This window comes from Heterodontus francisci, chromosome 28 (genome assembly GCF_036365525.1).
Source record: "Heterodontus francisci isolate sHetFra1 chromosome 28, sHetFra1.hap1, whole genome shotgun sequence".
Lineage (NCBI taxonomy): Eukaryota > Metazoa > Chordata > Chondrichthyes > Heterodontiformes > Heterodontidae > Heterodontus > Heterodontus francisci.
Genome location: NC_090398.1, coordinates 14,287,182 through 14,311,907, shown reverse-complemented (window position 1 = coordinate 14,311,907; position 24,726 = coordinate 14,287,182). Strand labels below are relative to the sequence as shown.

The window sequence follows — 24,726 nt, the reverse complement described above, 5'->3', positions numbered from 1 at the left end:
TTATCTCTGTAATCCATTCCAGCCCCCTACAACTCTCCTTATCTCTGTAATCCATTCCAGCCCCCTACAACCCTCCTTATCTCTGTAATCCATTCCAGCCCCCTACAACCCTCCTTATCTCTGTAATCCATTCCAGCCCCCTACAACCCTCCTTATCTCTGTAATCCATTCCAGCCCCCTAAAACCCTCCTTATCTCTGTAATCCATTCCAGCCCCCTACAACCCTCCTTATCTCTGTAATCCATTCCAGCCCCCTACAACCCTCCTTATCTCTGTAATCCATTCCAGCCCCTACAACCCTCCTTATCTCTGTAATCCATTCCAGCCCCCTAAAACCCTCCTTGTCTCTGTAATCCATTCCAGCCCTCTACAACCCTCCTTATCTCTGTAATCCATTCCAGCCCCCTAAAACCCTCCTTGTCTCTGTAATCCATTCCAGCCCTCTACAACCCTCCTTATCTCTGTAATCCATTCCAGCCCCCTAAAACCCTCCTTGTCTCTGTAATCCATTCCAGCCCTCTACAACCCTCCTTATCTCTGTAATCCATTCCAGCCCCCTACAACCCTCCTTATCTCTGTAATCCATTCCAGCCCCCTAAAACCCTCCTTATCTCTGTAATCCATTCCAGCCCTCTACAACCCTCCTTATCTCTGTAATCCATTCCAGCCCCCTAAAACCCTCCTTGTCTCTGTAATCCATTCCAGCCCTCTACAACCCTCCTTATCTCTGTAATCCATTCCAGCCCCCTACAACCCTCCTTATCTCTGTAATCCATTCCAGCCCCCTAAAACCCTCCTTATCTCTGTAATCCATTCCAGCCCCCTACAACCCTCCTTATCTCTGTAATCCATTCCAGCCCCCTACAACCCTCCTTATCTCTGTAATCCATTCCAGCCCCCTACAACCCTCCTTATCTCTGTAATCCATTCCAGCCCCCTACAACCCTCCTTATCTCTGTAATCCATTCCAGCCATCTACAACTCTCCTTATCTCTGTAATCCATTCCAGCCCCCTACAACCCTCCTTCTCTCTGTAATCCATTCCAGCCATCTACAACTCTCCTTATCTCTGTAATCCATTCCAGCCCCCTACAACCCTCCTAATCTCTGTAATCCATTCCAGCCTTAAAACCCTCCCTATCTCTATAACCTCCTCCAGCCCCCTACAACCCTCCTTATCTCTGTAATCCATTCCAGCCCCCTACAACCCTCCTTATCTCTGTAATCCATTCCAGCCCCCTACAACCCTCCTTATCTCTGTAATCCATTCCAGCCATCTACAACTCTCCTTATCTCTGTAATCCATTCCAGCCCCCTACAACCCTCCTTCTCTCTGTAATCCATTCCAGCCATCTACAACTCTCCTTATCTCTGTAATCCATTCCAGCCCCCTACAACCCTCCTCATCTCTGTAATCCATTCCAGCCTTAAAACCCTCCCTATCTCTATAACCTCCTCCAGCCCCCTACAACCCTCCTTGTCTCTGTAATCCATTCCAGCCCCCTACAACCCTCCTTATCTCTGTAATCCATTCCAGCCCCCACAAACCTCCTTATCTCTGTAATCCATTCCAGCCTTAAAACCCTCCCTATCTCTATAACCTCCTCCAGCTCCTACAACCCTCCTTATCTCTGTAATCCATTCCAGCCTTAAAACCCTCCCTATCTCTATAACCTCCTCCAGCCCCCACAACCCTCCTTATCTCTGTAATCCATTCCAGCCCCCTACAACCCTCCTTATCTCTGTAATCCATTCCAGCCCCCTAAAACCCTCCTTATCTCTGTAATCCATTCCAGCCCCTACAACCCTCCTTATCTCTGTAATCCATTCCAGCCCCCTACAACCCTCCTTATCTCTGTAATCCATTCCAGCCCCCACAACCCTCCTTATCTCTGTAATCCATTCCAGCCCCCTACAACCCTCCTTATCTCTGTAATCCATTCCAGCCCCCTACAACCCTCCTTATCTCTGTAATCCATTCCAGCCCCCTAAAACCCTCCTTATCTCTGTAATCCATTCCAGCCCCCTACAACCCTCCTTATCTCTGTAATCCATTCCAGCCCCCTACAACCCTCCTTCTCTCTGTAATCCATTCCAGCCCCCACAACTCTCCTTATCTCTGTAATCCATTCCAGCCCCCACAACCCTCCTTATCTCTGTAATCCATTCCAGCCCCCACAACCCTCCTTATCTCTGTAATCCATTCCAGCCCCCTACAACCCTCCTTCTCTCTGTAATCCATTCCAGCCCCCACAACTCTCCTTATCTCTGTAATCCATTCCAGCCCCCACAACCCTCCTTATCTCTGTAATCCATTCCAGCCCCCACAACCCTCCTTATCTCTGTAATCCATTCCAGCCCCCTAAAACCCTCCTTATCTCTGTAATCCATTCCAGCCCCCTACAACCCTCCTTCTCTCTGTAATCCATTCCAGCCCCCACAACTCTCCTTATCTCTGTAATCCATTCCAGCCCCCACAACCCTCCTTCTCTCTGTAATCCATTCCAGCCCCCACAACCCTCCTTATCTCTGTAATCCATTCCAGCCCCCACAACCCTCCTTATCTCTGTAATCCATTCCAGCCCCCTACAACCCTCCTTATCTCTGTAATCCATTCCAGCCCCCTACAACCCTCCTTATCTCTGTAATCCATTCCAGCCCCCACAACTCTCCTTATCTCTGTAATCCATTCCAGCCCCCTACAACCCTCCTTATCTCTGTAATCCATTCCAGCCCCCTACAACCCTCCTTATCTCTGTAATCCATTCCAGCCCTCTACAACCCTCCTTATCTCTGTAATCCATTCCAGCCCCCACAACCCTCCTTATCTCTGTAATCCATTCCAGCCCCCACAACCCTCCTTATCTCTGTAATCCATTCCAGCCCCCTACAACCCTCCTTATCTCTGTAATCCATTCCAGCCCCCTACAACCCTCCTTATCTCTGTAATCCATTCCAGCCCCCTACAACTCTCCTTATCTTTGTAATCCATTCCAGCCATCTACAACCCTCCTTATCTCTGTAATCCATTCCAGCCCCCTACAACTCTCCTTATCTTTGTAATCCATTCCAGCCCTCTACAACCCTCCTTATCTCTGTAATCCATTCCAGCCCCCTACAACTCTCCTTATCTCTGTAATCCATTCCAGCCCCCTACAACTCTCCTTATCTTTGTAATCCATTCCAGCCCTCTACAACCCTCCTTATCTCTGTAATCCATTCCAGCCCCCTACAACTCTCCTTATCTCTGTAATCCATTCCAGCCCCCCACAACCCTCCTTATCTCTGTAATCCATTCCAGCCCCCTACAACCCTCCTTATCTCTGTAATCCATTCCAGCCCCCTACAACTCTCCTTATCTTTGTAATCCATTCCAGCCATCTACAACCCTCCTTATCTCTGTAATCCATTCCAGCCCCCTACAACTCTCCTTATCTTTGTAATCCATTCCAGCCCTCTACAACCCTCCTTATCTCTGTAATCCATTCCAGCCCCCTACAACTCTCCTTATCTTTGTAATCCATTCCAGCCCCCTACAACCCTCCTTATCTCTGTAATCCATTCCAGCCATCTACAACTCTCCTTATCTCTGTAATCCATTCCAGCCCCCTACAACTCTCCTTATCTTTGTAATCCATTCCAGCCCCCTACAACTCTCCTTATCTCTGTAATCCATTCCAGCCCCCACAACCCTCCTTATCTCTGTAATCCATTCCAGCCCCCTACAACTCTCCTTATCTCTGTAATCCATTCCAGCCCCCTACAACCCTCCTTATCTTTGTAATCCATTCCAGCCCTCTACAACCCTCCTTATCTCTGTAATCCATTCCAGCCCCCTACAACTCTCCTTATCTCTGTAATCCATTCCAGCCCCCACAACCCTCCTTATCTCTGTAATCCATTCCAGCCCCCTACAACTCTCCTTATCTTTGTAATCCATTCCAGCCATCTACAACTCTCCTTATCTCTGTAATCCATTCCAGCCCCCACAACCCTCCTTATCTCTGTAATCCATTCCAGCCCCCTACAACTCTCCTTATCTTTGTAATCCATTCCAGCCATCTACAACTCTCCTTATCTCTGTAATCCATTCCAGCCCCCACAACCCTCCTTATCTCTGTAATCCATTCCAGCCCCCTACAACTCTCCTTATCTTTGTAATCCATTCCAGCCCTCTACAACCCTCCTTATCTCTGTAATCCATTCCAGCCCCCTACAACTCTCCTTATCTCTGTAATCCATTCCAGCCCCCTACAACCCTCCTTATCTTTGTAATCCATTCCAGCCCTCTACAACCCTCCTTATCTCTGTAATCCATTCCAGCCCCCTACAACTCTCCTTATCTCTGTAATCCATTCCAGCCCCCTACAACTCTCCTTATCTTTGTAATCCATTCCAGCCCCCTACAACTCTCCTTATCTCTGTAATCCATTCCAGCCCCCACAACCCTCCTTATCTCTGTAATCCATTCCAGCCCCCTACAACTCTCCTTATCTTTGTAATCCATTCCAGCCCTCTACAACCCTCCTTATCTCTGTAATCCATTCCAGCCAACTACAACTCTCCTTATCTTTGTAATCCATTCCAGCCCCCTACAACCCTCCTTATCTCTGTAATCCATTCCAGCCCCCTACAACCCTCCTTATCTCTGTAATCCATTCCAGCCCCCTACAACTCTCCTTATCTCTGTAATCCATTCCAGCCCCCACAACCCTCCTTATCTCTGTAATCCATTCCAGCCCCCTACAACTCTCCTTATCTCTGTAATCCATTCCAGCCCCCTACAACCCTCCTTATCTTTGTAATCCATTCCAGCCCTCTACAACCCTCCTTATCTCTGTAATCCATTCCAGCCCCCTACAACTCTCCTTATCTCTGTAATCCATTCCAGCCCCCACAACCCTCCTTATCTCTGTAATCCATTCCAGCCCCCTACAACTCTCCTTATCTCTGTAATCCATTCCAGCCCCCTACAACTCTCCTTATCTCTGTAATCCATTCCAGCCCCCACAACCCTCCTTATCTCTGTAATCCATTCCAGCCCCCTACAACTCTCCTTATCTCTGTAATCCATTCCAGCCCCCTACAACTCTCCTTATCTTTGTAATCCATTCCAGCCCCCTACAACTCTCCTTATCTCTGTAATCCATTCCAGCCCCCACAACCCTCCTTATCTCTGTAATCCATTCCAGCCCCCTACAACTCTCCTTATCTCTGTAATCCATTCCAGCCCCCTACAACCCTCCTTATCTTTGTAATCCATTCCAGCCCTCTACAACCCTCCTTATCTCTGTAATCCATTCCAGCCCCCTACAACTCTCCTTATCTCTGTAATCCATTCCAGCCCCCACAACCCTCCTTATCTCTGTAATCCATTCCAGCCCCCTACAACTCTCCTTATCTTTGTAATCCATTCCAGCCTTAAAACCCTCCCTATCTCTGTAATCCATTCCAGCCCCCTGACAACTCTCCTTATCTTTGTAATCCATTCCAGCCCCCTACAACTCTCCTTATCTCTGTAATCCATTCCAGCCATCTACAACTCTCCTTATCTCTGTAATCCATTCCAGCCCCCTACAACTCTCCTTATCTCTGTAATCCATTCCAGCCTTAAAACCCTCCCTATCTCTATAACCTCCTCCAGCTCCTACAACCTTCCATATCTCTGTAACCTTCCCAGTCCCTACAACCCTCCTTATCTCTCCCTCCTCCAGACCCTACAACCCTCCCTATATCTGTAAACTCCTCCAGCAACTACAACCCTCCCTGTACCTGTAACCTCCACCAGGCCCTACACCCTTCCCTATCTCTGTAACCTCCTCCATCCCAAAACCCTCCCTATCTCTGTAACCTCCTCCATCCCATAACCCTCCCTATCTCTGTAACCTCCTCCATCCCAAAACCCTCCCTATCTCTGTAACCTCCTCCATCCCATAACGCTCCCTATCTCCGTAACCTCCTCCAGCACCAACAACCCTCTGTAGTTCTGCAACCTCCTCCAGCCTCTACAACACTCCCTTGCTCTGTAACCTCCCCAAGCTCGTACAACCCTCCCTAGCTCTGTAACCTCCTCCAGCCCCTACAACCCTCCGTGATATATGTGCTCCTCTAATTCTGGCCTCGAGTGTCCCTGATTTTAATCGCTCCACCATTGATCGCTGCATCTTCAGTTGCATGGACCCCAAGCTCCGGAATACCATCCCTAATCCTCTCTGTGTCTCGACCTCGTTTTGCTCATTTAAGGCAATTCTTGAAACCCCCCCTCTTTGACCAAACTTTTGGTCATCTAACTTCATGTCTGTTTATGTGGCTCCGTGGCATACTTTATTCTATAATGCTCCTTTGAGGCACCTTGAGACGTTTATTGTTGCTGCTGGACACTGGTACGTGGAAAATAATCACTGCACTAGAATGTCGAGACATTTCTCAGTCCTATTGTTTTGCACTCATAACTGCGTGTTGCAAAGGATTACAAAGTATTTATAGCACAGAAACAGGCCATTCAGCCCATCAGCTCCACGCTGGTGTTTATGCTCCACATTAGCCTTCTCCCACCCCCTCGCCATCTCACCCCATCAACATCTCCTTCGATTCCTTTCTCATGTGTTTATCCAGCTTCCCCCTTAAATAAATCGACTCGATTCACCTCAGCTATTCCCTTTCACATTCTCACCATTCTCTGGGGAAAGAGGTTTCTCCTGAATTCCTGACTGGATTTATTCGTGACCATCTTATATTGATGGCCCCCATAGTTCTGGTCTCCCCCACAAGTGGAAACATCTTCTCTACTTCTACCCTTTCATCCCTCTTGGAATCTTTAAGAGCTCTGTCAGGTCACCCCTCAGCCTTCTCTTTTCTAGAGCCTGTTCAGTAACCTCAGTTCTGGTATAGTCCTTGTAAATCTTTTTTGCACCTTCTCCAGTCCTTTTGCGATGCTGTGGAGACCAAAACTGCACATTTCTCTTGCCCCACCAGTTCTCCACTTGATATAAATCAAAGCCATTAATGAAACAACATCCAGCAGTCGCAGCACATAATGAAACGACGGGTACTTACTACATAGCAATGTTGACTGCTGCACTGATATAGTCTCTGGTACTCTGGGGTAGTGGCTGCCAAAGAGCAACCTTCGCAGTAGACACCTTCACCTTCTTGCACTTGGGATCTGTGCAGAAACCATTTTGAAAAGAGCATGTGTTATTGCAATGTTCAGGACTGGCATGTAACAAACTCACGGGGTTTGGTATTGATACTTCTGATTCATGATGAATAACGTGAGATTCTGCAGCCATCTAAACAACCTGTCTCGTTAGCAGATAGTGCAGAAGCTGACAGCCAAGTAAATGCAATGGCTACCACTGGGAAGTATCGAATGAACTTTAACAGGGTCATTGTACATCCAATATTTCAGAAATAGGGCTTATGACTGTGGGTATTGCAAAGAGTTAAATGACCCAAAGATTTTTCCAGGAACTGGATTTTGCAAAATCCATAGTTTTTGGACTCTTAGGATAGTGCGACGCTCCCTCACACTGACCCTCCGACAATGCAGCACTCCCTCAGTTCTAACCCTCCAATAGTGCGAAGCTCCCTCATACTGACCCTTCAACAGTGCAGAACTCCCTCAGTACTGACCCACTGACAGTGCAGCACTCCCTCAGTACTGACCCACTGACAGTGCAGCACTCCCTCAGTACTGACCCTCCGACAATGCGGCGTTCGCTCAGTTCTAACCCTCCAATAGCGCGACGCTCCCTCAGTACTGACCCTCCGACAGTGCAGCACTCCCTCAGTACTGACCCTCCGACAGTGCAGTGCTCCCTCAGTACTGACCCTCTGACAGGGCAGCATTCCCTCAGTATCGATCCTCCGACAGTGCAGTGCTCCCTCAGTACTGACCCTCCGACAGTGCAGCACTCCCTCAGTACTGATCCTCCGACAGTGCAGCACTCCCTCAGTACTGACCCTCCGACAATGCGGCGTTCGCTCAGTTCTAACCCTCCAATAGTGCGAAGCTCCCGCAGTACTGGCACTGGGGAGCGTCAGCATGGATTAAAGGGGCACAAGTTTGTGGAACAGGGGCTCAGACCCCTGACCTACTGGTAGAACCAGAGTCCATTAGTATAAATACCAGTGAAAGATAATATAAAACAGCTACATAAGTCTGTTTTGTGCAAAGGGTGGGGATTGTCTGGATTAATCTGCCAGGCAGGAAGCTCTGGAGAATGAAGGAAAAGGCAGCTTCGCCTTGTGCTGAAGAAGCTTCAGTGGCCAAGTGACCTTTCTGCATCCTTAACTTCCCTTAGGCTCAAAATTAGACGGTATTCACACAGAAATGTAAACCACGTGCCTGCACAATTCTAGGGCGGAAGATACAGAAAACCTCCCAGAAATACTCGGAAACCAAGGGACTTGTGAAAACGAGGAACTGAAAGAAATTAGTATTAATAAAGAGGTAGTACTTGAAAAATCTACTGGATTGAAGGTTAGTAAATCCCCTGGACCTGATAAGCTACATCCCAGAGTGTTGAAGGAGGTGACTTTAGAGATCGTGGGTGCATTAGTGGTTATCTTTCAAAATTCTATAGATTCTGGAAAATAGAAAATAGCAAATGTAACCTCACGATTTAAGAAAGGAGAGAGAGAGAAAACTACAGACCTGTTAGTCTATCAGTAGTAGGGAAAATGCTGGAATCCATTATAAAGGATGTGATAACTGGACATTTGGAAAATAATGGTAGCATTGGGCAGTCAACATGGATTTATGAAAGGGAAATGATGTTTGACAAACCTGTTGGAATTTTTGAGGATGTTACTTATAGCATCAATAAAGGAGAACCAGTGCATGTGGTATATTTGGCTTTTCAGATGGCTTTTGATAAGGTCCCACACAGGAGGTTAGTAAACAAAATTAAAGCACATGGGATTGAGGTAATATACTGGTATGGATTGAGAACTGGTTCACAGACAGACAGCAGAGAGCAGGAATATACAGATCATTCTCCGGATAGCAGGCTGTGACTAGTGGAGTACTGCAAGGATCAGTGCTTGGGCCCTAGCTATTCACAATATATATCAATGATTTGGATGCAGGGACCAAATGTAATATTTCCAAATTTGCTGATGGCACAAAATGAGGTAGGAATCTTAGTTGTGAACAATATGCAAGGAGACTTGGACAGGCTAAGTGAATGGGCAAGAACATGGCAGATGGAATATAATGTGATTAAGTGTGAAGTTATCCTCTTCAGTAGAAAAAACAGAAAGTCAGAATATATCTGAAATGGTGAGAAGTTGGGAAGTGTAGCCATCCAAAGGGTCCTGGGTGTCCTTGTTCATGAGTCACTTGCTGCAGGTTCAGCAAGCAATTAGGAAGGCAAATGGTATGTTGGCCTTCATCATAAGGGGTTTTGAGTACAGGAGTAAAGAAGTCTTGTTGCAATTGTATAAAGCCTTGGTGAACCCGTACCTAGAGTATTGCGTACAGTGTTGGTCTCCTTATCTAAGGAAGGATATACTTGCCATAGAGGGAGGGCAATGGAGAATCACCAGACTAATCCCTGGGATGGCGGGACTGGCTTATAAGGAGAGATTGAGGAAACTGGGTCGGTATTCTCTAAAGTTTTGAAGAATGAGAGGCGATCTCATCGAAACTTACAACATTCTTACAGGGTGTGACAGGGTGGATGTAGATAGGATGTTTCCCCTGGCTGGTGAGTCTAGAACCAGGGGACACAGTCTCAGAATAATGAGTAGGCCAGTTGAGACTGAGATGAGGAGGAATTTCTTTACTCAGAGGGTGGTGAATCGTTGGAATTCTCTACCCCAGAGGGCTGTGGAAGCTCAATCATTGAGTATGTTCAAGACAGAAATCGATAGACATCTGGATACTAATGACATTAAGGGATATGGACAGCACGGGAAAGTTGCGCTGAGTTAGATGAACAGCCATGATCTAACTGAATGGCGAGGCAGGGCTCGATGGGCTGAATGGCCTACTCCTGCTCCTTTGTCTCCTATGTTCCTGCCCATACAGAGGAGCCCTCATTGCCTCTGCCTGTTGCTGGATCTTGACCCCAGGTCCCCGAGGGTAAAGTCTGACACCACCACCCCCCACGCAACCCTAGTTCCCAACATCACGGATATTAAATACAAATTCAGATTTTCACAATCAGTAATTGGCTCGAAACAAGACACAAAAGTGCTCACTTATCTGACTGGAAGCACCTGCTGTTTTCCTTTGCTTTTTGGCAGGCGGTTCGCTCTGTAAACAGGAGAAGCAAATTAACCAGTGGATTTGAGGACGGCCGAAGTAAAGGCATGTTACCCGACCCGAACCCGAGGGGACCCGACGACATATGTCACGTTCAGGTCAGGTTGCACTTCCGGGTCCGGCATTCGGGCTCGGGCCGGACACACTCTATCACAGGTAAGTGGCTCCAATGTTAATTTAATTTTTGGACTAGAAAGTTGCTTTTGTTACAATTATTTTAAGCTTGTGCAGATCAGCAACAAAGTGAAAAACGGAAGGTAAGTTAACCAATGGTCGGGTCGGGTCAGGCACGGGAAAAAAATGGAAGGACTCGGGCTGGGTCGGATGTGGTTGTGTCGGGCTCGGGTCGAGTTTTTTTTTGCAGACCCGAACAGGCCTTTAGGCCGAAGTGAATTCAATTCAGTTAATTTACTGAAGGCTTCATGAGACCACCAGATAGTTTTTTTTTCCTAGTTATTTATTCTATTGCACCAAAACAGCATTAAACACTTGTTCAGGCCCAGCTGGAGTATTCTGCCCAATTCTGGGCAGCACACTTTGGGAAGAACATGAGGCTTTGGAGAGGGTGTGGAAGAGATTTACCAGAATGGTTTCAGGGATGAGGGAGGTCAGTTAATGTGGAGAGACTGGAGAAGTTGGGATTGTTCTCCTTAGAGCAGAGAAGGTTAAGGGGAGATTCAATCGAGGTTTTCAAAATCATGAAGGTTTTGACAGAGTAAATAAGGAGAAACAATTTACAGTAGCAAGAGGGTTGGTAACCAAAGGACACAGATTTAAGGTGACTGGCGAAAGAACCAGAGGCAACGTGAGGCAATGGTTTTACACAAGTGCTTAAGATTTGGAATGGACTTGCTGGTAGGGAGGAGGATACAGATTCAATGGCAACATTCAAAAGGGAATCGGATAAATACTTGAAGGAGAAAAAAATTGCAGGGATCTGGGGAAGGAGCGGGAGAGTGGGTCGAATAGGATTGCTTTTCCAAAGAGCCAGTGCAGTCTCGATGGGCAGAATGGACTCCTCCTGTGCTCCAGTATTCCAATGACACTATTTTTTGACTAATTTCCAGCCCTCTCTGCTGGCTGACCCATTCTGTAGTATGGTTCCATAGGCACTGGTCACAAACTGGAAAGATTTATCTTGTGTAAGGCTGGAGTGTTATCCAAGACCAACTCATTAAAATGCCTTCAACATATCTCAACAAAAGCATTTAATGAGATTGTAGCTGATCTGAATTCTAACCCCATCCATCTACCTTATCGCTTTATACCTTTGGCTAAAATCTATCAATCTCAGATTTAAAATTATGAATACAGCTGGCTTATTGTGGAAGTGAGTTCCACAATTCTACCATCCTTTGCGTGCAGAATTGTATTGTAATTTTGTTTGGAACCAAAGCAAATCGAAGGATAGGTGAATAGTGCAGGAAAGTGGAGTTAAGATAGAAGACCTGCAATGATCTTCTTGTCTCCAACATCTACAACCCTCCTTATCTCTGTAACCTCCTCCAGCCCCTACAACCCTCCTTATCCCTGTAACTTCCTCCAGCCCCTACAACCCTCCCTATCTCTGTAACCTCCTCCAGCCCCGACAACCCCCCTTATCTCTGTAACCTCCTCCAGCGCTGACAACCCTCCTTATCTCTGAAACCTCCTCCAGCCCCTACAACCCTCCCTCTCTCTGCAACCTCCTCCAGCCCCTACAACCCTTCCTACCTCTATAACCTCCACCAGCCCTGAAACTACCCCTTTTCTGTGTAATCTCCTCTAGCCTTGCTGGAGAGAACAGGAGGCTGAGATGGTATTTGGATCTTATGTGGTCTTTGGGAAGAAGGCTGCTAACGTCCATCTTGGAGGAATGGTGCCAAGAAGGGAGCCTTTAATGATGTGTGCCACCATTGGTCTAAGGAGTGTGAATCGAGTCAGTAGGGGAGCTGAGACAGATCTTGGGAGTGAGAAGAGGCAAGTGCAGCACCGTTTTAAATGATTGAGCCAGAGTCTGATTGGGTCTAGAGCACTCAGCTGTGGAGTGAAAGGGGTGGGAATGATACTAGGACAATGATGGGATTGTAGATGGGGGAACCACAGGGATTTGGAAAGGACAACGGCATCAAAGGAAGAAGCAATGGCAACCTGAGTAGATCCCGAGCTGGAGTTCTGGGGGATGGTGGTCCACGGAAGAGAAAGTTCGAAATTTGAGAAGATATTGGTGAGGAATCTAGGAAATAGTTTCTTCCAGGGAAGGAGAATGGCCTGACGTGAAGTTTGAAGCGGGTATGTTGGGCTGGATGTTGAGGAAAACACAGGCATGATCAGAGATGGCTTGGTCAATGATTTAAGTGTTGAAGATGGCGAGGCCTCGCGAGGTGATGATGGGGGCTGCGGGTGCCGTGGGTGAAAGGCTAAGGCTGAGGAAGACTTTACAGGAGTAAAATGAAATCTGAGCAGAGGGGACTAGGGGAAGATAGGTGAAAATCGAGGGATGGCGGTGGAGGGGAGGGGGTGGGGGGAGGTGGTAGTGGGGGCTGGGCGTGTATTGATGTTTTTCAAGAGGGGCCACTGGATAGCAATCAGGAACTAGAATCTGGCTGGTGCAATCCCAACGTTAACCCATGGCTTGTTTCAGCATTACTACTGAGATCATTAACTCAGGGCAGCCAAGTGATAGGACCTGAGACTTGGTCTGTGCAACTCACAGGCCCACTGCCTTAAAAAAGTTAAAGGATGAAGGGAGCAGAGTGGCAACTATCTACAAAATTGCAGCTGGTTTGAAAGTGTGGTGCAGTAGCACATAATGACCAGCTACCTACATACTGCAGAGTGTAGGCTACTTATCTTGCTGGTTTCCTCATTTCATCTGTGCTGCTGTGGCTAGCAGCTGAGCAAAGGCCAAACCATAAAACACAAGGAAACACTGTCGGCATATTCTCTCCACATTTCCCAATGGTAATCCCCTCCCACTTCCCATATTCTCTGCTCATTTCCCAATCTCTGTCCCTCTTGCTACATCCTTTCTCTGGTTTCGAATCGACGTCCCTCTTTGTTTTCACGTGCTGTGTGTCTCGGCTGCATTCTGTACCTCTCTGCATCCCGTTTCAACATTCTCTTTTCCTGCAGCCCTTGTTGATGTGGTCTCTGATGGTTTCTTCCTCGGCTTCATAATCTTAGCTCTCGGTGTCTTTTTGTTGGCTTTCCAGGTTCTTGGGTTTCTATTTTGCTCGTTCCTTGGTTTTCAATTCTGTTAGTTCCTGAATAAACAGAATTTTGAACATAATTTAAAGCAGAATTTGCCTCAATGTGTTTCAACTTTTAGTTGCAGCTGAGCCCCACCCTGACTTCAATAGACATTTGTACGAGTGCATTTTTCCAGCACGTGTGACCGAAGACCCAGCAGGAACCAGCAACCCCTGGGTTATATTCTCTTTGCTTACCCAAGACCCCTGTGACTTAAGGGGAGAATTTCTGGGTCTGCGCACCCAGTATACAACCAAAGCTCAACTTGGAAAATTGTGCGCCTCAAGCCTGTCTGTTGAAATTAAAGTGCAATTTCCTAATGAGAGCTAGTTGCACACACAAAGAGCACTGAGACAAAACAATCTCTCCTAACAAGCTCATTTGTTACTGGAGCGTTGTATGATAATTCACCACACTTCCAGACCTGTGAGTAACAACAACTCGCCAAACAAAATAGCGCTTTTAACAGGGTGAAAACGTCCCAAGGCACTTCACAGAAACATCAAACAAAATTTGACACCAAACCACCTCGGGAGATATGACAGCATGTGACCAAAAGCTTGATCCAAGAGCGAGGTTTCAAGGAGTGTCTTAAAAGGAGGAACGAGAGGTTGACAGAGATTAAGGGAGGGAATTCCAGAGCTCAGGATCCAGGCAGCCGAAGGCACGGCTGCCAATGGTGGCATGATTAAAATTGGAGGAGCACAAAGAAGTCTCAAGATGCTTCACAGAGGCCTAATAAGGGAAAGAAAATGGATGCCTAGCCAAAAGAGATGTTAGGAGGGGTGACCAAAAGCTTGGTTAAAGGGGTAGGTTTCAAGGAGCATCTTAAAGGAAGATGTGGAGGTGGAGAGATAGAAAGGGAGTGTTGGACAATGAGGACAGGGATGACGGGAGAGCAGGACTTAGTGCAGGATGGCAAAAGAAATTTGGACGAGCTTAAGGCTACAAAGCTGGATAGGAGAGCTTTCAAATAGTCGAGCGGGGACTATATAGTCTGGAGGTGACAAAGAGAGGGGTAAGAGTTTTAGCAGCAAGTGGGCTGAGACGGGGGTGGAGGTAGGCAATGTTACAGAGGTCTTTGTAATGGAGAGGATATGGAGTCAGGAGCTCGGCCCAGGGTCAAATAAGATGCCAAGTCTATGAACGGGTTGGTTCAACTTGAGACCATGGCTGAGTGAGGAATGGAATCAGTGGTAATAGACATAGATAGAACATTACAGCGCAGTACAGGCCCTTCGGCCCTCGATGTTGCGCTGACCTGTGAAACCATCTGACCTACACTATTCCATTTTCATCCATATGTCTATCCAATGACCACTTAAATGCCCTTAAAGTTGGCGAGTCTACTACTGTTGCAGGCAGGGCGTTCCACGCCCCTACTACTCTCTGAGTAAAGAAACTACCTCCGACATCTGTCCTATATCTATCACCCCTCAACTTAAAGCTATGTCCCCTCGTGTTTGCCATCACCATCCGAGGAAAAAGACTCTCACTATCCACCCTATCTAACCCTCTGATTATCTTATATGTCTCTATTAAGTCACCTCTCCTCCTCCTCTCTAACGAAAACAACCTCAAGTCCCTCAGCCTTTCCTCGTAAGACCTTCCCTCCATACCAGGCAACATCCTAGGAAATCTCCTCTGCACCCTTTCCAAAGCTTCCACATCCTTCCTATAATGCGGTGACCAGAACTGCACGCAATACTCCAGGTGCAGCCGCACCAGAGTTTTGTACAGCTGCAGCATGACCTCGCGGCTCCGAAACTCGATCCCCCTACTAATAAAAGCTAACACACCATATGCCTTCTTAACAGCCCGATTAACCTGGGTGGCAACTTTCAGGGATTTATGTACCTGGACACCAAGATCTCTCTGTTCATCTACACTACCAAGAATCTTCCCATTAGCCCAGTACTCTGCACAGAGTTGTATTAAATTGCTACTCGAGAGCAATTGGGGTTGAGCAGTAATTGACCGTGATGCCCACTGAGTTTTTTTTAAAAATAGTTTTAGACTACAGGGGATTTGCTACAGATATTAAATATTTTGAACACATTCCTCACAATTCAACACATGAAACTTGTGTTTAAGCTGTGGGTCAGTTTAAATTCGACTCCAGAGATGAGCATAGTGCTGTACTGTCGAGAGGTGTTGTCTTGTGGATGAGACATTAAACTGAGGCCCCCCCCCTCAGGTCGGTGATGCTATTGGAGGAACAACAGGTGTGTTCTCGATGTCCTAGTGAACATTTATTCCTCAACCAACAACATTACGCATATGATCTCATTTATCTCAATGCTGTGTGTGTGTGGCACCTTACTTTGTGCATGTTGGGCTACTGCATTTGCCAACATGATGATAATGACTGGAAATACTCAGCAGGTCAGGCAGCATGTGTGGAGAGAGAAACAGAATCAACGTTTGAGTTCGGTGGCCTTTTGTCAGTTCTGGGACCTGAAACATTAAATATGTTTCTCTCCCCACAGGTGCCGCCAGACCTGCTGAATATTTCCAGCATTTTATATTTCAGATTTTCAGCATCTGGAGTATCTTGTTTTTGTTATAATAGTGGCTACACTTTATTGGCAGTAAAGACCTTTGGGATATTGTGAGCACGTGAAAGGTGATCTATACTTGCAAACCCTTTCAACAACGACCCATAACATTTATATAGCACCTTTGACGAAGAGAAAACATCCCATAATGGTGCAGAGTCACAAAAATAAAAATGGATGCTGAGAGCCAAGGGAGGAAATATTGGAGGGGGGGGCGGGGGGGGGAAAGCTTGGCCAATCAGGTGACTTTTAAGGAGGGGCTTGAGTGAGATGCAAAGGTACAGGGCTTTAGGGAATGGGAGTTCATGGTGCCAGAGCTGAATCAATGAACATACAAATTAAAAGCCATGATTGAATCTGAATCTGCCTCCACCATTCTCAGCACTCGTTGCATAAAAAAAATGGCTCTGTTGAGTTGCAACCTGCCAGCTAATATTAATAATCAGAGGAATAATGAAGTATAAACTTGCATTCACCTTTTAAATAATTGGATTCTACAGATTTCAAAGCAGTTATCAGCAATGCATCGATGTTCTAAGGCATAGGTTCCCTTGGCCACACAACACTCTCACATCGAGGCTGTCTTTGCAAAGCTATGTTATCGGGTACAGGGTCAGGGGCCCCAGAACCGCTCCCAAGGTCCCACGAATTTAAAGCTTTCCCTCCTGCACCATCTCTCCAGCCATGCATTCATCTGCTCTATCATCATATTTCTATTTTCACTAGCTTCTCTCAGCATTTGCTGTCAAACTCTCTGTGAATTTTAAATGCTTAAATGAGATCTTCATGCATTTTTATGAAATGAGACTGCAGATCCATGCTACTCAATCTCTCCTTGTAGGAGAGCCCTCTAATCCCAGGAATCAATCCAGTGAACCTTTATTGCACATATGCTTCCCTAGGTAGGGAGAGGAAAACTGCATATTGTACTCCAGGCGTGGTCTCATCAAAGCCCTATATAATTGTAACAAGACTTCCTTACTCATATACTCCAGGCTTTTACGATAAAAGCTAATATACCATTTCCTTGGTGTACCTGTATGTTAACTTTCTGTGATTTCTGTAAAATCCCCCTGAATACCAACATTAGTCTTTCACCTTTTAAAAAATATTGTTTTCCATTCTTCTTACCAAAGTGGATAACATCACATTTCCCACCTTCCCCTTGCAGCCTCTTTATGTCTTCCTCACAGCTTACCTGCCCATCTCGCTTTGTATCATCAGCAAATTTATATAAAAACAAGCTTGCTGCCATTTAATCACTGCTTTGGGAATTTTTTTCTCTTTAAACCTTAGTGGTGCCTCTATCATGTGAGATTTAGCACCAGCATAAAAAGCCAAAAGTATAAGATAATTGGAATTCACTCCCACAAAAAGCTTCATGGGAACAGGAGTAAGCCTGTTCTGCCATTCAATCAAATTATGGCTGATCCTAACTCCATCTACCAGCTTTGTAATCTTAATATCCTTACCTAACAAATATCTATCAATCTTATCCTTTTTTGCCAGCTAATATTAATAACTAGAGGAATAATGAAGTATTAACTTGCAATCACCTTTTCAACAATTGGATTCCAAAGATTTCAAAGCAGTTATCAGCAATGTATCAATGTTCTAAGGCATAGGTTCCCTTGGCCACACAACACTGTCACGTCGAGGCTCTCTTTGTAAAGCTACGTTGTCAGGTGCAGGTTCTTGCCTCTCTACCGCGTTAGGAACTGGATCCCTCTGCAGCTCTATGTTCTGGGGCAAAGAGCCTCGAGGCCACACAACACTCTCACGCCGAGGCTCTCTTTGCAAAGCTAGGTCATCAGGTGCAGGTTCTTGCCCCTCAACCACATTAGGAACTGGATCCCTCTGTACTTGAATGTTCTGGGGCAAAGAGCTACGCGGCCACAAAACACTCTCACGTCGAGGCTCTCTTTGCAAAGCTAGGTCATCAGGTGCAGGGTCTTGCCCCTCAACCGCATTAGGAACTGGATCCCACTGTACTTGAATGTTCTGGGGCAAAGAGCCGCGTGGCCACACAACACTCTCACGTCGAGGCTCTCTTTGCAAAGCTAGGTCATCAGGTGCAGGGTCTTGCCTCTTTACCACATTAGGAACTGGATCCCTCTGTACTTGAATGTTCTGGGGCAAAGAGCCACGCGGCCACAAAACACTCTCACGTCGAGGCTCTCTTTGCAAAGCTAGGTCATCAGGTGCAGGGTCTTGCCTCTTTACCACATTAGGAACTGGATCCCTCTGTACTTGAATGTTCTGGGGCAAAGAGCCACGCGGCCACAAAACACTCTCACGTCGAGGCTCTCTTTGCAAAGCTAGGTCATCAGGTGCAGGGTCTTGCCCCTCAACCATATTAGGAACTGGATCCCACTGTACTTGAATGTTCTGGGGCAAAGAGCCACGCGGCCACACAACACTCTCACGTCGAGGCTCTCTTTGCAAAGCTAGGTCATCAGGTGCAGGGTCTTGCCCCTCAACCGCATTAGGAACTGAATCCCTCTGTACTTGGATGTTCTGGGGCAAAGAGCCGCGTGGCCACAAAACACTCTCACGCCAAGGCTCTCTTAGCAAAGCTACATTATCAGGTGCAGTGCCTTGCCCCTCCACCGGGTTAGGACCTGGATCCCTCCGCAGCTCTACGCTCTGGGGCAAAGTATCTCTTGGCCACACAACACTTTCCCGCCGAGGCTCCCTGGGTAATGCTACATTATCACGGGTATGGTCCCTCCGCAACACTGCATTTGGAGGAAAAGCGTCTCTCGACCAAACAGTACTTGCACGCTGAGGATCCCAGGGCAATGCGACGTTATTGGGGGTGCGATCCCTCTGTAACGCTGCGTTTGGGGGTAACTGGTCTCTTGGCCAAATGATACTTCTACGGCGAGGATCCCAAGGCAATACTACGTTATCAGGGGCACGGCCTCTCTGTAACACAGTGTTTGGGAGGTAAGAGTCTCTTGGCCACACAACGCTCTCACGCCGAGGGTCTCTTGCCAATGCCACGTTAACAAGGTCAAGATCAGGGTCCCTCCGTAACTGTGTGTTTGGGGGCATAAGATCTCTCGGCCGCCCAACACTTGCACGTCGGGGGTCCCCAGCTAACGCTCTGTTTTGAAGACCATGGTCCCTCTGCAACAGTGCGTTTGGAGGCAGACAATCTCTTGGCCACACGACACTCTCACGCCGAGGGTCTCTTGTCAATGCTACGTTATCAAGACCAGGATCAGGGTCCCTCTGTACCAATGCGTTTGAGGGCGCAAGATCTCTGGGCCATGCAACACTTCCACGTTGGGGGCCACTGTCTAAAGCAACGTTTTGAAGAACACGGTCCCTCTGTACCAGCGTGTTTGGAGGTAGACGATTGCTTGGCAGCACAACATTCTCACATTGAGGATCTCGGGCTAAAGCTCTATTATCAAGAGCAGGGTCTCTCTGCCACACTGCGTCTCGTGACCAAACAAATCGTTCATGCTGACAATCACTGGAAGGTGCTCTTTTGAGATCTGGATCTGAATTAACATTTAAATTTAAGTTATCATCTACATCCGGACCCTTTTGTCGCACTGCATTAGAGTTACATAAATTTAGGTTGTTGTTGTTGTTGCTATTATCTTCATCGAGGCCTCTTTGAAGTAAGGCGTTCTGAAGTGGTCGAGCAATGTTCTCGGACCTACACTCGATAGGCAATGGATTAGCAGGATCAAGATCACTGCGCAGCAATGTAGAGAAAGGCACAGTGCCTTGTGGCCAAATAACACGCTCAGCCTGCTGTTTTCTGGGCAATGGATTTTCAGCAGGATTAAAGTCTCTCTGCAACACAATATTCTGTGGTACTATGTCTTCTGAACAAGCAGCAGCCTCACGCAGCACTCTTGGTCTGGTCAGATCTGTTCCCAATAATGGACTATTATCAAGTTCAAAATCTCTCTGCAACACTCTGTCCTGAGGAAGAGGGATTTGTGGCCAAACAATGCATTCACTCTGGTGCTCTCTCTGCAGCACTATGTTATTGGGAATAGGATGTTGACATGCATGCCGGATTGTAGGCTCACTTTGCAGTACAATATTACCACGCTGAGAACCCCTTGGTATGACAGCTACATTACTGGGCATATTAGCATGAAGCCATGGATAATTTTGCAAACCCCTGACCTGCCTCTGAGCTTCTCTTGGTAATGCAACACGTTTACTTGAAAGGCCTCTCCCCAAAACATTGATATCAGGTTGAGGGTATCTCTGCAACAGACGAACCTCTCGGCGAGGGTATCTTCGCGGGGCAAACCTCTCATTTCTTTGCGCTCTCAAGTTCAAACCAGTTTGGTTCCCAGACTTCGGCGGCCACCACGCGCGCTGCCTCCAATTCGAAATTCCAAAAGAAGTCCCTGCTCCAAAATCATTTTGGTTACGTGATGCTCTAGTGCGAATGTTCAAAGAGCCACAAAACGCTTTTGCAACAAGGCTCTTCCTAACACATGCCGTTTTTTTAATAACACCCTTACGTTTGCAATGGTTTGAAGCTCGACCAAGTGGGGATGCTCTCCGATGAAGCGCTCTCGAAGCAATAGTCTTTTTCTGACGAGACGCTTTTGTACCGACAGACTGACGATTATTCTTTGCTCTTGAGCAGGTAGTCTTCTGTCGACGTTTTGCTCTCAAACGAACATTTGATTTGGGTCCTGAGGTTCTCACTTGCGAACGAACCTGCTGACACAATGACTTCCTGGAAGCAGCATTTCGTTGACGAGATGCTTTCCTAGAAATTGTCCTTTTGCTTGGTGGTCTTCCATAAGCAGCCCTCCGCCTACTAGGTGCTCTCTTAAGAGCAGCCTTTCGCTTTTTGGACGTTCTTTTATGAGCAGCCCTTGGTCTGGTGGACCTTCTTGTTCTAGTTGTGTGTTGCCGAGTAGTTGTTCTTTTACGAACAGTCCTTTGCTGACGAAGTGATCTTGTACAAGTCGTCGGTTGTCGACGAAGGGATCTTGTAGTTTGCTTCTGACGAGTGGCTCTTGCACAGGCAGTTCTCCGTGGACGTGGTGGCCTGGCAGAGGCCCTCCTTAGCCAATATGAACACCTCGCTGGAACCTTTGGTCGCTGTCGTCCTTTAGCGCCACGTGGCGCTCTTGCGCCAGTGGTACGTCGCACGTGCGCCACTCTGATGTTGAGGTTCTCAGTCACACTTGTCACCAACTAAAGAATCGCGTACACTACCTCTTTAATCTGGAGGGCTATGGCGAGCAGAAGCGGGGGCGGGTCTCTCATTCACTGAGTTGTTGGAAGTTGGTTACATTGCTCACTGTGAACTGGGTGACTTGATGATGGGGCGATACGTCTCTCAATTGTTTGACCCTCTCAGTGGTGGTTTCTCGGTCACAATAACTCACTTGGTGGCAGTTTCCCAGTTATGCAACTTCTCTTGTTGACTTTCTCTGAAGTGGAGGGCGGAGGGTGGGTGTAGTGATGTGCTTACCTGTTAGAGTACACGCTAGTCTTTGTTAAATTGCGAAACCGGGAAGGGGGGGGGGCAAGTCCCAGGTTACATTACTGCTTCCAGAATCTTTGACGTCAACTTTGGACTCCTGTTGACCGTGGTCTCGGCCTCGGTCACACAATTCGTGCCGAGGGGATGATGTGGGTGGCTGGGACGGAGGGGTTGGGGGGAGGGGGAAAGAGGTGAATGGGTAGGAGGTCAGGGGGCGCGGGTGTATCTCCCTACCAGATAACAATCTGTGGCGGCAGTAGGGCGAAGGGAAGGGGAGGGGAGGGAAATTTTAAAAAATCTTCTAGTCCAGTCACATGCCACTATCTCCCCGTCACATGGCGGTCGCCAACGGCAGCCCCTCCGTCACATGGCGTCCTCTGCAGGCGGTGGTCTTCCAGTCATGCGCCTCTCCATCCGCCCTTCTTCCTCCAACCGAAGCGCAAAGCCCACACCTCCCCCAGAATTTTCTCCTTTCTTCAAAAGACAGTTACTGGCCTTCTGTTTCACACCCCCAAGAAGCGCCTAACTCCTTCTCCACCCTCACAAGCAAGAAAAGAAATGCACACGACTTTCCTCACAAACAGACACTCAGAACCAGCAAAAAAACTCGAATCAACACATTTTAATTCGATGGGCGAACGGTCGCTTCCAACCGTCACCAGGTCGGCAGTTGGAAGACGCCCCCGCGAGGGGGATAGGCGCACGCGCGGGCCGACCGGTGGGGGCGCACGCGCGGGAGTAAGCCACGTGGCCCAACGGTCGCCCAAACGAAACCCAAAACAGCCTTTGGGCGGGCGCCTTGAAACCGACGGAGGGTGGGCGGGGCGTCGGAGCCACGTGACCCAGCCGGTAACCTGAAAATAGAACATGCGGAAAAAATAAAGAGGGAGTGTTGAAACCGTCCGCTGAAGGGGCGTGGCTTCCGAGCCCCCACCCACCAGCTTGAGGTACTGGGAGGCTGCTGGGATCCCACTTCTTCTGCTGGGATGCTCACAGCCACCTGCCTTTTTGCAGTGGAGGGCACTTTTATTCCCCAGTTTAAAAAAAAACACCTATTGTCAAATTTTTAAAAAGAGAATCGTCGAATGGTTACGACACAGAACGAGGCTATTCGGCCCATGGTGTCTCTGTTGGAGCAACTCACCAAGTCCCCTTCTGCCACCATTTCCCCTTGCCCTGAACATCTTTCCCCTTCCGATAATTATCCAATTCTCTTTTGAAAGCCCCGACTGATCCTGTCTCCACCACACTCTCAGGCAGTGCATTCCAGATCCCCTAACCGCTCGCTGCATAAAGAAGTTTCTCCTCATGTCGTCCATCACTTTAAATCAACGTCCTCTAGTTCTAGATCATTCTGCCAATGGGAACAGTTTCTCTCTATGGGGAGATGGTGGCGTTGTAGTAAAGTCACTGTACTGATAATCCAGAGGCACAGTGGCGCAGTGGTTAGCACCGCAGCCTCACAGCTCCAGGGACCCGGGTTCGATTCCAGGTACTGCCTGTGTGGAGTTTGCAAGTTCTCCCTGTGTCTGCGTGGGTTTTCTCCGGGTGCTCCGGTTTCCTCCCACAAGCCAAAAGACTTGCAGGTTGATAGGTAAATTGGCCATTATAAATTGTCACTAGTGTAGGTAGGTGGTAGGGAAATATTGGGACAGGTGGGGATGTTTGGTAGGAATATGGGATTAGCGTAGGGTTAGTATAAATGGGTGGTTGATGTTCGGCACAGACTCGGTGGGCCGAAGGGCCTGTTTCAGTGCTGTATCTCTAATCTAATCTAATCTAATCAGGCTAATGCAGCTATTGGAATTTAAATTCAATTGAATTATAAAAAATCTGGAATTGAAAGATAGTCTCAGTAATGGTGCCATGAAACTATCATCAATTGTTGTAAAAACCCATCTGGTTCACTAATGTCTTTGAGTCGTAGAGTCGTAGAGTCATAGAGTCATACAGCACTGAAACAGGCCCTTCGGCCCACCGAGTCTGTGTCAACCATCAACCACCCATTTATACTAATCCGACATTAATCCCATATTCCCTACTACATCCCCACCTTCCCTCAATTCTCCTATCACCTACCTGCACTCGGGGCAATTTACAATGGCCAATTTACCTATCAACCTGCAAGTCTTTGGCTTTGAGGGAAGGAAATCTTCAGTCCTTACCTGCTCTGATCTACATGTGACTCCAGGCCCACAGCAATGTGGTTGACTCTTAATTGCCCTCTGAAATGGCCTAACAAGCCACTCAGTTGTCAAGGGCAATTAGGGACGGGCAACAAATGCTGGCCTTGCCAGTGATGTCCATATACCAGGAAAGAAGAAAAGAAACACTGTCCAGACCCCTCATGATTTTGAACCTCTGCTCAACCTTCTCTAAGGAGAACAACCCCTGCGTCTGCAACCTGACTGAAGTCTCTTATCCGCGGAACCATCCTCATGAATCTATTCTGCACTCTCTCTAATGCCTTCACATCCTTCCTAAAGTGTGGTGCCCAGAATTGGCAATGTACTCCAGTTAGGCAGAACCAGTGTTGTATAAAGGTTCATCATAACCTCCTTGCTTTTGCACTCTATGTCTCTAATTTTAAAGTCCAGGATCCCATATGCCTTTAAAATCACTTTATCAAGCTGCCCTGCCACCTTCAATGATGTGTACACATATACTCCCAGGTTTCTCTGTTCCTGCACTCCCGTTAGAATTGTATTTTGTATTGCCTCACCTCATTCTTCCTACCCAATTGTGTCACTTCACACTTATCAGAATTAAATTTCATCTGCCATTTGACCGCACATTCCACCAGCCTGTCTATATCCTCTTGAAGTTTATTACATCCTCAGCTCACAATAACACCAAGTTTCGTGTCATCCACAAATTTTGAAATTATGCCCAAGTCTAGGTCATTAACAGGCATCAAGAAAAATAGGGTTCCAGACACTGACCTCAGGGAACCCCACTTTATACCTTTCTCCAGTCCAAAAAACCAACCGTTCACAACTACTCCGTGTTTCCTGTCACTCAGCCAATTTCGTATCCATGCTGCTACTTTAATTCCATGGGCTCTAACTTTGCTGACAAGCTTGTTATGTGACACTTTGTTAAACGCCTTTCGGAAGTCCATGACTATCACATCAACTGCATGGCCCACCCTGTTACCTCATTTAAAAAACTCCAGCAAGTTA

The 24,726-nt window shown here is 47.3% G+C and overlaps 1 protein-coding gene across 1 annotated transcript in view; it reads right to left on the bottom strand.

Moving 5' to 3' along the window:
- Nucleotides 1–17,317, bottom strand: part of cenpq (centromere protein Q) — a 50,383-nt gene extending 33,066 nt beyond the window's left edge. Inside the window, 5 exon segments of the mRNA XM_068060211.1 lie at nt 7,057–7,165; nt 10,210–10,264; nt 13,350–13,465; nt 13,468–13,518; nt 17,194–17,317. Of these exon segments, the coding sequence (XP_067916312.1) occupies nt 7,057–7,165; nt 10,210–10,264; nt 13,350–13,465; nt 13,468–13,518; nt 17,194–17,317 (455 nt within the window).
- Nucleotides 17,318–24,726: the final 7,409 nt, after the last annotated feature.